Here is an 18652-nt window from a genome sequence, read left to right on the forward strand (position 1 = left end):
CTAAAATCGACTCCTAAACTTATTAGTGTGGGGAAAAAGTAAGGATTGTTGACTTGTGTAGAGTTTTCTCTGTAGCTGCTCTGCCTGGTTTTGCAGGCTTCGGGTTTCCTTCATCAGCAATGGTAATGAGGAGTTAGAGGGTTGAGCACAAAGTAACTATTTTTTATCTGCAACATCTCATACTTCTGATTAAACCCGTCCAACTAGGAGAGGGAGAGGTTTTAAATCAATGATGCTCAGCTTCAGCCAAAGATGATCTGAAAAATCTTTCCTTTGGAGATGCTGACCGTGGTTAAGTCTGAAAACTCCTATTTTTCTGCTTCTGGTGATGTGCCTTTAAATAGAAACTAAAACAAACAGTTTTAGTCGTGTTGTATCGGCAGTTTGGACAAGCTGGTGCGATATTAACCTCGGACAGACCTCTGAACAGTTGAGTGTGAAATCCTTCCTCCCGGCTAGAGGGGTAAATCATCCTGACATGCCTGGCAGCGTTGAAGCTTTCTCTGTTATAAAACCAACATTTTTTTTTTTTTTTTTTACTTTGAACTTTTCTTTTCCACAGAGTTAATGAGAAACCCTTGGTAATTAGGAATAAAGTTAGCAGGATAATCAGCAATTTCACAGACAAAGGTGTCCATTTTTCTACGGTTTTCACTGTGGCCGTCAGCCTGATTCCCTCTGGTGGAAGCGCGGCAGCGGAACCGAAGTCTCAGACTGGATTTGTTTACGCATTACTTGTTGCTATCATCACAGCTGCAGGAGAGCGACGCCCATTGAAGTGCCTTTTGTGACCGGACTGATGTTGCCTTTCAGTAGAATAGATTGGCTGTTCAATGAGGTTTAAAACTCAAAGACTGCAATTAGCAGCATCTGGCTGAAACAGTGAGCAGACACCAAGCGATGTTTGATGTTTGTTTATGAAAACGAACACATCAGAGAGTCTTTAGAAATCTCTGGATTTTCCGTGTTATTATTTTGGTGGGAAATGGAGGATTTCTGCTAATATCTGTGCTTCTTTTCTCTGCTTGCAGGACGTACCAGGCCGTGAAACTCCTGTACTGTTTCGGCATCCTAATAACCTTCGCCCTGCAGTTCTACGTTCCTGCAGAAATCATCATACCGTCGGTGTTGGCCCACGTGCCGGAGAGATGGGAGAAGCCCGTCGATCTTCTGCTTCGCACTTTTCTGGTCATCATCACATGTAAGAGGATTACCTTCTTCTATTTTAACTAGTAATTCCCAGGGTTGTAGCTGAAACCTTTCTTTTTGCTTCTTAAAATCAGTGATTTATTATTTGAAGGATCAAAAATCATTCAAATAATAAAAAAACGAAGAAAAAGAAATGCATTTTTCGTTCCATGACCCAAACCAACAGCCTCTCTGAGCTGCGTAACAAGACATGTATAACAGACTTTTTGACCAGTCTGGGAACAAAAGTGTCATTTATCAGTTAGTTCTCCTAGTAAAACTATTTGTAACCTTAATCGTTTTCAATGACTCCTGTAGAAACTGCCGTATTTCAGTCAGGAATATTCAGTTTGTCTTTTTTCTTTTCTTACTTCTGAAGCTGTTTTTTTTATTTATTTCTGTTTGACTTTTTTCTGTTCGGTTTATTTGAGCCAAATCGGAGCAAACACAGCCAGCATGCTGATTGACTCTTTAAAGGAAGCCAACCCTGCAAATAAAGTTGATTGTCTGTGATGAACACTATAAAGTTTTAAAGTTGTGAAGCTTTTAAGATCTGCGCCTGCTTTTAACTGTCACATTCTTCACTTTCGCCAAATCGCTCTTTAAGAAAAAGAAACAGATGTGTCCTCAGAAGGTTGTTTGTTTGATTGTAATATAAAAGCCGCCTTTCATCCCTCTTCGAGGACGATATTTAGCTGATTAGCTGGTTCAGCCAAGTGGACCAGGCAGAAGGCGTCTCTTTAGAAGTATCGAGCGACTTCAGCGAGCCTTTTGTGGCTGATTACTTTCAGGTGATCCCACAAGTCCAGAGCACTTGGAAGAGTCCTGCTTGCATTTTCCCCTTGACACCAGAGACCAGCAAATTAATTAGAGAATGGAGTAAAAGAACAAGTGGTATATTTGAAAGAGGGCAATGAAAAGAGCGCCAGATTGTGGTCTGTGTAAAGTAAATATCTTTTGATTTATTTTTGACATCTGTTTTTTTTCAAACCAACCTGCCTGGTTTTTAAATAGCGGCAGATTCAGGAACCAACGATGATGCCTAATCATTAACCTGTAACAGGCACCGTTCACTGCCTGTTACAGGGAACAGGCAGTGAACGGTGTTTTCTTTTAACCCTAAATCTTAGGCAGCTGAAATGTAATGTAATACGTTTTTATTTTGAGTTGATTGTACAAAGGTTTGTCCTTAGTAGAAAAGTCAGGGTGTTTGCGGCTGTCCAGTCCCTGTTGTCCTTAGAAAATGGAGCCGATGCGAACTATGTGAATTTTTTACCCTTCCCCTTTAGACACTTTAACACCGCTGTACACCAATTTGCAGATCAATTTTAAGTCGGTGCCCTTCTTCCGCTTGTTGGTCTAATTGCAAAACTTGACATTATCTGCAGGAAACACTTATTTTAATTAGGCATGCATCGGTCCAGCTTTTACACAAAATCCGTTCTCACGTATCACTACTTTGGGCTTTTTAATGTAAAGCAGGAATCTCCTTATTAGTTTGTTTTTTTTTGTTTCAAAAACAATGAGCTGCTGTTTCTGGAAGTTCTAAACTCTGCTGACATGTCGAGTACCGTACATCCACAAACCCCCCCAAAACACGTGCAACCCTTTTTAGCTGACAGGGCAAACAAAACAGCATTGAGACTTTACCTATGAGGCAGACAGACAGGAAAAAAAACACAGTGCACAAAGATGCCACATGCTACAAGCTAAAGCTACAAGCTAAGCTAACGCTACAAGCTAAGCTAACGCTACAAGCTAATGCTACAAGCTGACGCTACAACACTGATGTTTAAGCCTTAAGGGATACTTTAAAAAGGTCAGTAAAGTTCCCAGATCTCCAGAAGTGAAGTAGTAAATTTCCTGGATAACATAAGCTAACACTATTTGTTTAAATATTAGCTTAACGGACATGGACAGCCCATTAACTGTGCTGTTGTCTGAGCTCCCCCAATGAGATGCACTGCCCTGGTGAGCAGTTCTCCACCACACAACCCCGTGTCCTACAGCGGTACGAGTTAACCCAGGAAAATGTTCAGAGGCTGATGGCGGAGTCAGCTACTAAATAGTGAGGAAATGAAACCAAGTGTTACTTCTCCACTTGGTTGTAAAGCTATTGGAGGCTAATCTGGCTCATAATAACACAGGTTACTATGGAGCCAGGCTGAAGCTGACAGAGCAGAAAGATGTAAGTAAAAAACACTAAACATCTGAGGTGTGAATCAGTATTTTTTTTAATTTATTCATTTTTGTTTTTGCTACTCTGTGTGTAAGAGATGAACAGAGTAATGGTACAGGACAAGGCCTACAGACAAGACAAGGGTTTATTTTAAAAATAGCACTATATTTATGTCTTGTCCCGGCTCAAATAAATAAAAATTCTGTGACGAGGGTAATCGGGCTTCAAAATATGCCCAATATCCAACAACCCCTTTAAAGATTTGTTGCCAGTTCTCATCTCTGAGAACCTGAAAAGGTGAAAGTATGTTTTTTATCTAAATGTCCTCTTCTTATCTTAGCCTGAGCTCTTTTACCTCAGAGCTGAAGAGGAAAAGCATCTTTTGATTGGACCAGTCGGATTTGATTTCAGAAAGGATGGCTCCTGCTGGCTCCAGGCTAAAGTGGAGCAGGACCATTCATCTTTTTTTGAGGCACACAGCTCACAGGCCATCATCCGTAATGCTGCAGAGGTGCATTAGTACAAATGACATGAATATCTTCCACATCTGTGAAGATGCCATTATTTCTGATAAAGTAGGTGTTTTAGAGCAACATGTTCTGTTGCCCGATATATATATAGTGTGTTAAGCTACTCTGATTATTTATTTACCCCAATTTCTGCCTTATTAGGTGAACCATTGCAGTTTCTTTCTAAGGACATTATGTTGTACATGTTTGATGGATGGTGCTTGACATAAACCTGTTCTGATTTGATCTTTACTGCAACTGCAGAAGGATGAGTTTACACTTCAGGAAGGTGGGGTTTTTTTCAGGACTTTTGGGTCCTATACCAGAATAAATCCATTTAAAGCATTAAAAAAACAGCTTTAACTTAACTGTGCAGCGTCTCACATCCCATTGGTAGTTTAAATAATCTGCACTAAAACAGATTAAATAAAAATATCCAGCATAGATCTGGTTGAGTGAAAAGAGTGAAAATAAAATCCAGCTGCAATGCACAGAGCCACACAACTAAATGTCCACATGTTTTTAACTATTCAATTCCTCAAAAACCCTAAACGGTTAACATTTTTATATCAGATTACTTTGCCAGGCTGAATACTTGCTCCGACACCGCTATTAAGAGAATAATGTACTTAATTGCAAACCATCCTTACTGTGACCTTATTTTGGATTCAATCTGACAAAATCAGCTGTTAATTGGATGGGTAGGCCTCAGTAGATTAGTGGCTGTGTTTTTGTTCTTTCTTTTTTCTTTCTCTGTTTTGCAGTTTTCTGGAAGTTTGTTCCAGATTTGTGCAGCACAAGAACTAAATGTTGCTTCTCCTTGTTTGGTTGTGGTTCTGGGTCTGCAGAATAGACCAGAACCAGAAGATCTGAGTGTTCTGGAGGGTTAATGCAGCAACAACAGGTCTTTAATGTATTTTGGAGCTAAGCCTTTCAGTGATGTGAAAACTGACAGAAGTATTAAAGTCTATTCTCTGAGCTACAGGGAGCCAGTGTAAGGACTTTGGGGGGTGATGTTCTCTATCGTCCTAATTTTAGTGAGATCGCAATCAGCTGCAGTTGTCTGATTGATCTTTTGGGCAGACCTGTGAAGACACCGTTGCAATAATCAATGCGACTAAAGATAAACGCATGGACGAGATTCTCTAGATCTTGTTGGCACATCAGTCCTTTAATCCTGGAAATGTTCTTCAGGTGGTAGAAGGCTGACTGTGTGTGTCCTTGAAGGTTCAGGTCTGAGTCCATCACTACACCCAGATTTTGGGCCTGATCACTAATTTGTAGCTATAATAACCAAAGCTGCTGCTGACTAGTTGGTTCCTCTTCAGGGCCAAAGATAATAACGCAGACGTAATTTCCAGCTGAAGCTCTTCTTTAAAGATTGATCAGTTAAAGCTACGGCCCTTGCATTGCTGCCACCTGCTGGTGATGTTAGGTACATCCATTCCACCGTTGCCAGGTTAAGTGTGAAAAAAGCTGATCCAGTAGTTTGTGAAAGGGGCTTTAGTCTGTTGAACTCATATTTAAAGGATATTTTTTGTTATAAAAGGATTAATTGAAGTGAAACTGGAGGATTTAACCACCCACATGTGATTGTTTTTTGCTGGTGAAGGTTGTAAGGTTGGTGGAGATGAGATTCCCACATTGTCTTCATCCTCAGCGGCTCCTGGCACCAGTCAGCATTTCACCGTATCAGAGGGCTAACTTAATGGAAAACAAAGCTCTAACATGTTATTTCTTTGTGTGGGATGTATTCACGTGTTTATTTGAGTAGAGGTCTTCTTGCACGCGATTTGCTGGATGCTGGCACTCCTTTTCTCTTCTTGTTGAGTGCTGCTGCGTCTCAGGGAGCCTGCGTGTTCTTCAAAGCCGAGCTGCTTGCAGCGCTGCACGCTACTGTGTGCGCCCGCTTCCTGGAATCTGTTCGACGGCAGAGGGGCTAGTCAGTGGAAATTAAAGTCAGCAGCCTAAGAGCCACACAGGCGAGAACTATCCGTTCTCATCCTGGTCCCGCGTTCATGCAGCACAACACAGTTGCCCGTACGAGTCCTCTGATTGCTCTTTGTCACCCGTCAGGTCAGGAGTCTGGATACCTGCACTCTGGTATTCCTGGAACTCTGTCGTTTTCTTTTTCTTTCTGTACCGTCTAAATTCACCTGGGGCTGTAATTTTATTGCATTGGCATTAAAGCTGCTTCTGTTAAGAAGTCAGGCCTAAACAGTTAATCTGAAAAGCCCTTGTTGTGGATGTTTGTAAAGGCAAAGTAAGATAAAACACATCCACATGTATCTTTTAAACAATGCCTTCAAACGAGTAAATTTGGGTTTAAATTTCACTTTTTCCAATTAAAGCGACAGTCAAGGGCTCTGTGCAAGGTCAGACAAAAAGGATGGAACTGAGGTGGCTTTATTTCATACTCTGATAATTTAAAGAGCTGCTTTCACTTACCTCTGGGTCATTTTACTTTATTAGAAACACTGCTTTTAGTCTCCAACATCAGTTGGGGAAGGCGGTGTCTACTATTTCAAAGTAATAATGATCAGTAAATATCCCTTCTGGTGCAGATCGTACAGGGCCGGCAGTTCTATGTAGTTTATGTATTTAAATCTATTTGTTCTTACAAATCTGTGGGAAAATTGGATTGTTGGCTCTGATTAAACCCTGAATAGAAAGATTTAATCTCGCTGCTTTTTAAGAGCGCACAACCAGATGAGTTTGTCAAAGCGTCTTCAAACTGGGAACTGAAACAAGTGACAGAGTATAGGGGAAAAAACATTTAGGAAACGACCACCTCGATCCACCTTAAGGTAAAGGTACCCAGGCTTGTAGTCAACGTCCGTTAATTTTCTACAACTCTAAGGCGTAATCTGAACATTCAGCAAAAAGAGCTGAGGAGTAACTATTTACTAAATGAGCAGACATTTAAAAGTCTTAATCTGATTGGTGGAGGAGATATGTTTTGTTGGTAACCCCAAAAAACGTTAACCAACAAAGAGAAATCCAAGTTTTCTGGACTTGACATAATTGTGAGATCAGCCAACCAGCTGATATTGCCGGTACCCGTGTGCAATTTGCTCATTAGTTGACGGTAAATGTCACAAGGTTGACTGATGCTCCAGCAGGTCTTCTTCTCTCCTCCCAGATCCACCGTGACTTCACTTAAGATCCGTTTTAACTGGCAGAGCTGTAAAACAAACCTGGATGTCAGTCGCCGCTGCAGCAACAAAGCCCTTTCTTTCCCCGCCATTTGTTTCAGTTTGAGCTCAGACGGGCAGATAAGAGGTAAAAGAGAGGACGGCCCTGAGCAAACGCTCCCCCGTTTCCTTCTGTTGAGCTCTGATTTGACTTGCGTTTCCCCTGTAAAGGTCAGTTCGTTTCAATGCTCGGAGATTTCTTTTGAAGTGAGGTCTCTTTTTTTTAAATTTAGTACAGATAGGCTGCGGAGCAGAAGAGCTTACTGTTGCAGCTGACGCCGTTTTGAGTCAAAAGAGCCTCTAAGTGGCAGCGGTGGGATTGATGTATGGCTTTCTCTTGTCCTGTGCGTCTCTAAACAAGGTTTGACAAAATTACCCAAAGGCGCATTTCTTGGATTGTCACATGAGTCTACATAGAAATCTTAAAGGCAGAAATATTAAGTTGCACTTGGGGTCTTTTTGGCCGTTACTGACTGATAGCATCTTCCTAAATTCCTAAAAAAAACTCCACAAGAGCAAGCTTTGATGTAAGCCTTTGAAGTTGGGGTTGATAACGTACACCTATGCATTTTTTATTGTCTTGCGTAGATGCACTAATCAGGCTTTGCCTCATGCATACTGTAGATGGGAGCTTGACGTCATTGTGAAATCCTTAAAAACATTGACCCATAACACATTTTATTGCGTGGTAGCTTTTTTTTGTGTTTTTAAATGTGGAAGAGCTTTAGATCCTAAACATGAAAACCTTTTCTCTTCCACAATTTTGTTTTTTTCTATGAACTTCGAGCAGTTTGGCAATTTTCAGTCCAAAAACTTTAATCTAATGAACCAAAAGTTTGTTTGAATGAGATTAAAGAAAGCACCATAAATACTTAAGACCACAGAAAATCAAATGTATTAAATGTGGCTTTGATATTTTATCTAAAATATTAAGTGAACAAGTGGGTTGACTTATTGATGAGCTTAAACTAAGATCAGCTCACTATAGAGACATTAAAAAGTGTTTATGTTTGATACAAAGTGTTTTCTATTTGAAATTCTTTTCACGTGCATGTTTCAGATCATCAGTCAGGATTTTAGTATCAGACAAAGATAACCTGAGTAAACACAAAAGGCAGTTTTCAAATAATGATTTCATTCATTAATGGTAGAAGTATTCTGTCGTGTTTAGGCGTTGCGTCCACACCAGTCCGGCGTTCTGGGAGACCGTAAATTTGTTCTTAATTGTTTATGAGAATTTGCCATATTCGTCTTTGTGAGGGCGGGGCCTTAAACGGAGACAAGCAAAGCCTTTCGGTGCTTTAGTAACTAAAGTTTAGTTGATGATCCAGGATCTGAGTCACTGGTAGGCCTTTGTTCGATGCCGTCTCCATTTATGGATAAAGGCTCTCGCTGTGGTTCACTGGAGCCTTACCTCATCCAGACTAAGGGACTCAGTGATTTTGCATCTCACCTGTTCTCAAATTTATGTACATTCGGATATGATAGGAAGGTACAGACGCACTAAATACTGCTGTGACTGAAGTTATTTTCTTCGTGTTTTCATTACGCTGAATAAGGCCAGTGTTGTAAAGTCAAATCAAAGTCGAAATGAAACATAGATTTGCTGTAAGCTGTGCACCAAACAACCACAGAAGGTACCTGCGAATGTAGACATACGGCTCTCTTGACTGGTTAAATAAAAAAATTGCCCAAAGGGATGCGTCTGAGTTGAAGTTGCAACAGCTCTATAGATTCTGTGGGAAAGCCTCAATAATCATCTTTGGTCTCACTCTGATAGTTTCAGTATAGACGTGATAGCTGAGGGCGATTTGCACCAGAAAGCCCCTCCTCACCTTGTAGGCCTGAAGCAACAGATTGCCTCAATTTAACCACTGATATAATTTTTTTTCCACAAACAATCCATTTCTATCGGAGTCGGATTCAGATGCAGCAGTAACATAATACCTATCTCCATGATAACTCCTCTTAAAGGAGATCTAAGTATAAAAAGATTGATTCCCCATAGTCTGTGTGGACTCATGTCAGACATTTGTCTTTATTAGCTGAGAAAGCAGATCAGCTCTATGTGCCGGTTTTGGTCTTTTTTTTTTCCTGTTCTCTGGGAAAGTATCCTCTTGGTCTGAGTCACTCTGCCAGAGGCTGCAGGTGAACAGCTTGCATGTGTTGTTAAGCTGTTGATGGGAACAGGAGAGGACTCGTGAGAATGTGGCGTGAGACTTTTCTTCTTCTTGTACTTCATCCTGGAGCAGTTTGGCACGAAGGTGGCGTTCCAACTTTGCTTCCAGTTTGCTTGTTTTTATTTTATTTATTTTTTACCCTTTCAGGGGTGTGATGTGTACTTTCTCCTATACAGGCTGTGGAGCAGATTTAAATCTGCATTTTGGTGTTTGCACCATTTCTCCGTCTCAGATCTCTGACTTGCCTTCTGTCTTCAGAGACAAAATCGAAAGCAAGATGTGGACTGATGGTAAAGGATCTCAAGATCTTTTTCAAAAGATTTCTAATAAAACGTAGTTGAATGCCTGCTTTAGAAACAGCCATTAATTATTTATAAATGTGTATCTTTTTTCACCAGGACAACCTACAAAGCAATACGTTTATTTCTGCTATGATGACTCCCATTAGCCAGAAAGGGAATTTCTTTAAGTTGAAATGCGTCATCTTCCTGCTTATGTTTTTTTTTTTCTTTATTTGTTTTGACATAAGCAACATAATTTCATTTTGGATTAATAACAGTCCATTTTAATCCAATTACAATACAGTCTGTTGATAATTTGGCACTTATCCAGATAATAAACACAAGTAAATGCAGAATGATTGGTACACAAATACTTTCCATACAGTTTTTAAAATAATAATCCTTATTTAAAAAAAAAAAAAAAGATTTTTATTAACATAAAAAGAATTACAAGGAGATTGCACTAAATGCAATCATTTACCTTACCTATCAGGGTCATCTAGGAAAGAGACCTGGCTAAACACAGAGGCATGGTGCCACTATTGCCTTCTATGGAGAGAAAAACCCAGAAAATACAAGGGTTTGTACAGCTATAATTGCAAATGAAACATAAATGGAAGTAGGAAGTCAAAATAGTTATTATTTATGTGCCTGTTGTGGCTTCATCCGTCGATTTTAAAGTTGATAAACAGTTGATATCATGTTTATATGTCTGTATTGAGACTGCAGTAGGGTCACAGTCGCTCCAGAAAGGTGCCTGAAGTTAACTTCAGACGTGACACCGAGTCGTTAAGTTGTTGGCCGACCAACTGAACACGGCACGGCTTTGAAAAGCCCCTTATTGTCTCACTGACACATGAATCTGTCTGCGTCATTCTAAAAAAAAAAAAACGGCAACAGCAATAAGCACTAAAGGTCATTTGTGAAAAATTAATCAGAACACAGCATCTGAATGCTTGAAACTGGCCTCATATCAGAACGACAGCCCCGGTCCCCAAACAACCCCCCCCCCCCCCCCCCCACACACACACACACACACCTCCCCTCTGACTCAATTATTATGTCACATGACCCAGGCAGCCGGAGGATCTCTGTCATTACCAAGGATCTCCTGCAGGGTAGGGAAGGTCACACTCACCCTCCAACTCTAATTTTACCTTTCTTCGAGCTTCTCTTGTCCTTTTCTCTCCAACCTCAGCCTCTTCAGATTTTTTTTTTTTTGGCATCACGTTTTTTTTCACCCCGACTGTCTATAACAAATTGCTATTCAGCGAGAGACGTCCGCTACAGCTTCTCACACTCTTAGTAAAGTAGAAAAACGTTTCATTGTGCTGTAATGAGTGTATGTTAGCATGCGTTTCAGTTATTTACACAACAGTGTGTCTTAATGCATCTATGTCCAAATGTACAAAAAATGCTTTGGGAACACCTGTATAAATGATTTATAAAACCTTTTATAGGTAGGTTATTTGAGTTCATCAATCCTGTCAGAATTTATTTAGCGCAAATTGTCATATAATTCTGCATCAATTAGATGGTGTACAAAATACAACAGTAATCCTTTGCAGTCATTGGCTGCCATTCAAGCAAGAACGTCAAAAAAAAACTTTAGCCTCACATGAGGAACAGGGCGTTCTGCGTTGGCTTTTGTGGTTTAAACGCACAAGACCCTTGTGAACAGCAGATGTACACGAAAGGATAAAGTTTATATAAGTCATGTCAGAGTGGAAAAGTGTTTCAAGGACTTGCATCAAGAACTTTATGGCCCTCCACATTTTTTTCTGTACCCCACAAGACCTCTTCAAACCACACATCTTCTTCACATTGCAGGACATACAGAACGGTAGTTTGGAAAAGTGGTGGCTGCGGTAATTAAAGCCTCTCGTACCCTTTCTGAGCCCCTCAGAAACCCGTAGTGGCGTCCAAGGACTCTTAAAGACAGATGGGTCAGTGTGATGCCGAGCCAAGAAAGGGACAACAGTCCGTGTCTGATCCTTTTTGCTCGTTTGTTCTCAGCCTTGTTTGCTGAGGAGATAAAGTTTAAGAGTCTGCTGGGAGAGTCTTTGCTTGCAGAGCTGAGCTCTTTTTGTCTCAGTCTTTGTAGTATTCTCTGAGGTCCTTACAGTATAATATGTTTGTTGTTCAAAGAGGAATCAGTTCAGCTCTTTGTAGGACTTTGTTAAAGAACAGCAAAGGCTTTCTGACAAAGTGTCCACTTTGTTTGCTTAGTCTTCCGTTAACTAAACACATTGCAGGCGTGTAAAAAAAAAAAAAAAAAAATTTTCATACAGGGAGAGAAATGTGCAGAGTTATAAAAAATAATAAATAAAGTAATTACAGAACAATCCAAAAAGTTTAATCAGAGACAGTAATAGTTTTCTGTGGGGCTTAAAGTTAAGGAGTTGAAGAAATGTTCTCTGGTTGAAAATACAATAGAAAAATTAACAATTACATTTCATATTTTCATATTGAAATTTTTTTATTTATTTAAAAATAATTCTGTCTCAATATTGCAGAGTACTTTAACCTCTTAAGCCCGCTCATACCAGTACTGGCGTGAGCAGAGCCATGCCCATTTTTCATGCTTTAGGAGTAGCTCAGAAACTTTTTTTTCTAAGTACCTCAAAGGAGGAGACTTTAATGTTTCTAAAACACGTCCGTAATTGTGACAGAATCACAGGTCCGTTGGCGTACTGCCTACTAAAACCTATGTGAAACAAAAAAGCCTATGCCGATTGGTCCAGATTGTCTGCTGTTATAGTCAAGATGTGGATATACAAAGTCTAAGGCTTCTCCTATATTTTCAAAAGGCTTTTAATGTAGGTTTGCTGTGTTTATTTTTGAAAAATATTGAGACGAAGCTCAAAAATTAGATTTTTTTTTTTCTTTCCTTAATCACGTATAAGTCAGACATGGTAACATTTACAAAAGTGGTTCCATTTGAAAAATATTCTTTAATGCATTAGCTTCACACAAATACTAAAAGTTTACATTTAGTCTTTATAAGGTTAGAAATGTACTCAATTTATATCTAGGGATGGGTAACTTTTACTTTTGAACCGGTACAGTACTGATACTCGGTATCTGGGAATCGATACCGGTATTTAACAGTGCCTATTTTTGGTACTTTTGTGCGCTTATGTAGTAATAAATGTCAATTTATTAATACAATTTCAACATTTTTCAATTTAAAGTTTTTATTTCTCAGTATATAAATTTGTTTGTACCTACAAATGAACCTTATTAAACAATTTAGTAATTTCAATACATTGCCTGAATAATAATTAAGGCAATGTAACAACAAAAACTAAGTTTTACCAAAACAAAAGTTATCAGAGGCACAGAGTGAACGAGGTGAATAAGTGATTAAAGCGTGGGAATAAAATTCAGGGAATTAGATAACTTTAACTTGGTGTCACGATTTCACAGCGTTTCAGTGCATTGCATTTAAGGTGCTTTCCAAATATTATCTCAAGGCAGTACTTTGCAGTTGTGATATTGCTAACATCAATAACGCAATGATGGCTGTCGTTCTGTGTTGCACATACCTATTTTTTTCCATTGCAATACTGTCGAGCCAAATTGTTTTGGCTATAGGTTAATATCTACTCAGAATCTTATACCAGCCCCTGGCTAACTGCAGGATTTGTAAGCATTAATTTATATTTCCTGATATATAATCACAAGAAATCAGAACACAAGAATTATATAGTTTTGAATTGAAAACTTATTTCGATGAGCCAAGATGAACCTCCTTATCTCTAAGCGCTTAAGCTTAATTTCTGCACCTGTGCACTCAAGTGATGGACACATTTGCTGTTATTTTGTTCTTTTCTTTCTTTTAGATTTGCGTGTTTGCACCCAGTTATTCTTGTTACTGGTATTTGAACGACTCCAGCACATCTTTTGTGTTCATTTCATTTATTTGGCATCTTGCAGGTGTCACACAATGAAATGTTCTGTTTCCAGCAGACGACATGGCACCCCACAAAGGTCTTTCAATGACATTTTCATGTTGCACAATGAAACGCACAACAAAAAAAAAAAAAAAAGCCAGGTCATGGCACTCTGGTACCAGACTGCTTGGCTTTTGTGTATCAAAATTGCCTTTTGTTAAAACACTCAGTGATTTTATTTTCAGGAGGTAGAATTGTTTTTTATTCATTTTGTAATCTTTTCATTTACATTTGTGGTGAATAGCAGTTGAAGTGCACCTTTAAGTGATGTATGACTTGTTAATTGTTTTTGAGACTGAAATCCTCCTTTATAAATTTACATACAAGAAGAAAACCTTTTCATTTTTTAAGCGTCTCTTTCGCTTGCGTTTCCCCGTGCCCTCGCCTCTTGCTCATGAATCCGACCATCTACTGCTCAAGATCTGATGTGACCTTTTCCGTCTTACTCAAGAAGCACAACCGCTTCCTCTGTGGCCCGGCCTTTCACTTTTCTCAAACCGTACGTCATTTATTTCAAAATCCTGGTTTGCTGGGCGGATTGTCTGTATTGACTTGTGAAGCAAGCCTTCAAACAAGCAGCAGACATCTTTATTTATTATGCTGCTCCACGCTGGAATACAATTTACTGCAATCATTTTCCACAGTTGTCATGTTTGCAGCAGAAGGTAATCATTTGTCCTCTGTTTGTTTGTAATTCTATCCTGAGGGCTGTGCAGTGGCTTTTTCATGCTGAGACGACGTGCATCATTTTCTCAGTTCTAGATTTATACTCAGATGGCTGCTCAAGCTGAGTGGGTTTTTATTTAAAATCTTAGTGCAGGAGTTTGTCCTTGCTTTTTCAATTAATTGTATATTTTACAAGAATTAAATTCATTCAGAGACTGTAAAAATATTAAATATTAACAGTATTTCAGAGCACCATTCCTCCTCTCAGGTATTTTTTTTAACTTGCCTGTTAAGTTTAAATATAACCGCGGAGCATTCATTTTGTTCAGTCAGCCTTTCCGTGTCGCAATGTCCACTTTAAAGGCTTTTACTTTTATGCCCACAATTAAAGCCGAATTATCAATAAAACACAAGAATCTTCTTCAGGTAAGTGGAAGAAAAAACGCTTTGCCGACGTAATCATTGAAGCTTTGTATTCGTGGGAATATCTGGTCAAATTCTTTCTGCAAAAGCTCAGACAGGCAGTTTTAGGCCACTTTTCTTATTTTCACCTGGGAACACTCACTGGATACACAGACGGCAGTCCGGACACCCAAGGCTTATTCGGAGATTCAGCCTCGTCTTTGTGTATCGTATTTTTCAGACTATAAATCGTTCTGGGAATATAAGTTGCATCAGTCAAAAAATGCGTCATAAAGAGGAAAAAAAAACATACATAAATGGCACCAGACTATAAGTTGCACCCAAGACTAAAAACTGACATTTAATCAATTACACAACTGCATCCACAATCGGCTGAATAATATGGAACATGCCTGGGAGGATGAATGGGGTAAATTAGCATAACAAACCACCAAATCCAAAGGAAAGTTCTTGTCAGCACATTTCAGCGCAACGGGCCGTTACACTAAAAGTTGTCAAAGTTATGGTGAAATTAGGCATAGAGGTGCTATGTGCTAAGCTAACAGTGTTATGGATGTTTCAGAGCAACATAAAGCTCACATGCAGCATCAGCAAAGTTGCCTGAATGCAAACTGAAACAGCGCAACAACATACAAACGTGTGTTCAGTCTTTGTTGTCTAAAAGTTAATGTTTCAATTAATTTTGAAGTGGTAAAGGACCAGCATATAGTTTTAACAAGCCTAGAGCGCCCTAGTTAACATTATCGTCTATAGCCTCTTGCGGCTACTAGTTGGTTCGTTTTGGTCCGTAAAATTTATATATAAGCTGTATGATCGCCAAACTATGACAAAGAGTGCGAAGTTCAACCATATCGCAGTTCTACCCATGTTGACTCACGTGGTTGAAAGCCCAAAATTTGGTGGCCGCATTTACACTCTACTAATCAGTAACTTTTGTTTTCCTGAGTGCAGCTTTAAACAGGTTGTCGGTTCTATTGTAGCTGGAGCTTCTTGCTGTATTTGTCAGACAATCTCTAAATCAGGTCTCTGGATGGTTTATTGTGTTAATTTATGCATGCATTAAATATAAATGCATTTAACTGTGAAGGTGCAGCATTGCTTTCAAGGTCAGAGCTGCTTATATATCAGTTTTACACCTTCAACTAAATATAGAAATATCCCAAATGAGACACCCAAATGTTAGTGTTTTTTTTTGCACTTATATATTTTGTCAAAATATGTCATGTAGTTGCCTTAAATATATTTAGTATCTTTCTGAGGAATTCCTTGTTAAACAATTCTTGAATAAAATAAAACCCCATCACAGCAGAGACAGATTACAGCCCCTCCAGCAGACTACCACCTCCTTATTAAATGAATCCTCGCTCACTTTCAGAGAAAACTACTGCAATTACCTTGTATTCCTGTAACTTCAAACAACCACCAGCAACGATAAATTAAATTGGCAGCTTTGAATTGATAGCTGGGACTGAGCATCCTGCTTTCACTGTCCCGCTGTTTTGATTACTCTCAGAACCAGCCCCGCAGGCTGAAATAGTCATCCTAATTTTCTAAGAAACTGTTTCTACATATTTTTTTATAGGAATCATCTTTTCCTTTCTACAAAAAATTGTAATTAGATGGGAAGCATATCTTTCCCCCTTTCAACTTCTAGCTTTAGCTTGAAAATTCTCTTCTTTAAGTGGACATCCAAGTTTTGTTTTTGTTTATTTTGTACCTAAGATATAACAGTAATTATATTTTGGAGGGGGGGGATTGAGTGTAACATGTTAATGTTTGCCGGTGTGAGCCAGATTTTCCAGCTTCAGCTAACAAAATTAAAACAAGTATTTAAATTCTCAGTTGCCAATTGCATGGGTTTCTTAAATTATAATTTACCCAATGATATGGTTCAGATTCACCTGAGTCACACTTTTGCTCAGTTACTTTCAGAAATGTTGTTAAACTTTATTGTGTAAATGTAAAATGAGAGGAGCGTTAAGCCCAGTACATGTAACAAAGATTCATTATAAAAGGAATCATTTTTCCTGTTCTGTTAACACATTGACATAATGTTTTGTGATCTATGTCCAAATCACGCTAGTAGAAATGCCAGATTTTAAACAGTAAAACTTCTCTGCTGTAAGGATCCCCTTCAACAGGCTTAAGACCACTCTTAGATCGACATTACTGATTAAAACGTGGCTGGATCGCCACATTACTGTGCTCTTAATAATCATCCAATACATTTTTTACATGATATTTGCATGTCCCTGATCCACTTTCCAGAGATCCCACTCCAACAATCCCAGAAAATCTGCCTCAAATGCACTGGCCACAGCCTGAAGCACCTCAATGTCAGGATGCAACTGCACCCTAAAACACCACACCACATTAAAGGGACACTACCACCATGGCTAGTACATCTCACTACTACTTAAAATATTTTAAAGCCCAAGCCACATCCTAGCACACAGGTCCCATACCCAAGCTGTGAGGCCACCACATTAATAAAGCACTATGACCTTGCTGCTGGAGTCCTATGCATGCTTAAAACCCTCCACAACCTATCATGTATACAATAGAGCCCAATGCATTCTTAACACCTCAGAAAAGTTTGCCAAGAACCCTTAGAGTAGTTTTACAGCGCATGGTTGACATGAAACTTCCCACCATGATCGTACAATTTAGCATCCTAAAAGACCAAATGATCTTAATTTATTACATATAGAACAATAGAGCTTTGTTAGTATACGCTGTATTTAGACTATATAGATTTGTATGTTGGATTCAATTGAAATGGATTAAGTACTTTTGAAAAAGTGACTACAGTTAATACCATGCAAGTTTTTTTTTTTTTTTTTTTAAGTAATTAACGTCCATTCAGTAAAATATGAGCGTATTTAACTGGGATTAAGTCAAAGTTATAGAGCTATTTCAATTTTATAGTTGTAAGAAAAATGTTACTTGCATTTCATTGAGTAAAATCCAACAAAGGTGGTTAAAACAGATTGATGTTCTACTTTTAGGTAAATTTCAACAAACCCATTTAAATTAACCCTCTTAACCCTCCTGCCAGATGTTGACAGATGTTTCAGAAAAGCCTTTTCTTGACAACTTGTGTCATGTGAATCCAATTCTTCTCATCTTGATGGCTGGATAAAAAATAAATAAATTCAGTGCAACCCAAGAAATTTCCCCTAAAGCAACACTGTGAAGTTCTTAATCCAGAGCGTCTCTGGAGAAGAGCTTGGCTACCTTTGTCAGCTCATCTTCGTGAACAGAAACGTTGACTGCTGACTCAACACGATGATGGAGGTGGGAATGAAGAGAGGTGAGCCAGAGGTTATTTGTTACTGAAACAGAGGAATGGATGCTGAATTTGATGCCTAGTTAAATGATCGTTGAGGATCATGCTCTTTAGCTGGGGTATGTGCTTTACATGCGATATAAGACTGTAGAGAAATGCCACAATCAGTGCATTTACTTTAGTTTTCTCACCAAAGCTTCTTAGTTCATTCATTATTTATTAGAAAAGTAAACTTTAACTGCTTTGAGAGTGGAACGTCCATGGATGCTGATAGGGGCTCATTATTGTTAAACGTCGTCTTTACAAAACATAAACCACAATATATTACAACTCATAACCTGCTGTCTAAATACTATGCCGTTATTCAGAACACCACAGCTGTATGATACAGTGCTGCAGGAACACACCATTTGATAGACAGCAACAAGGACAGTGTTATGGCATTACATGATTAATAATAGGTTAAAAAAATAAAAAGTGCACAGTGTTTGCTTGTGGCAAAGTCATTCTGCTGTGACCAAAAATAAATAATGGGGCTTTCTCCACCAAACCAGTTCCAGAGCCTAATTGGTGCTAGTACCTACTGAGTACCACTGAGGTTAACCCTTGCCTTGGCTGCTACAAACCAGGACTGAGTCAGTATCGGTTTATAGCTGGGCCAGAGGGATAGAACCGCTTTCGCCAGGAGCTAGTTTTGTGCTCATTAGGTGAAGTAGGCTATCAAAAAAAATCAGCTAACTATCCTTTATGTCAACGAGAAAAGTCATATGCATGGATGTTAATCCAA

The 18652-nt window shown here is 39.0% G+C and overlaps 1 protein-coding gene across 1 annotated transcript in view; it reads left to right on the forward strand.

Moving 5' to 3' along the window:
- Positions 1-18652, forward strand: part of slc36a1 (solute carrier family 36 member 1) — a 51945-nt gene that overhangs the window by 25181 nt on the left and 8112 nt on the right. The window contains exon 11 of the mRNA XM_012861782.3: positions 1032-1201. Within this exon, the coding sequence (XP_012717236.2) occupies positions 1032-1201 (170 nt within the window). The remainder of the gene's footprint in view (positions 1-1031; positions 1202-18652) is intronic.

Source organism: Fundulus heteroclitus, chromosome 23 (genome assembly GCF_011125445.2).
Source record: "Fundulus heteroclitus isolate FHET01 chromosome 23, MU-UCD_Fhet_4.1, whole genome shotgun sequence".
In the NCBI taxonomy this organism is placed as follows: domain Eukaryota; kingdom Metazoa; phylum Chordata; class Actinopteri; order Cyprinodontiformes; family Fundulidae; genus Fundulus; species Fundulus heteroclitus.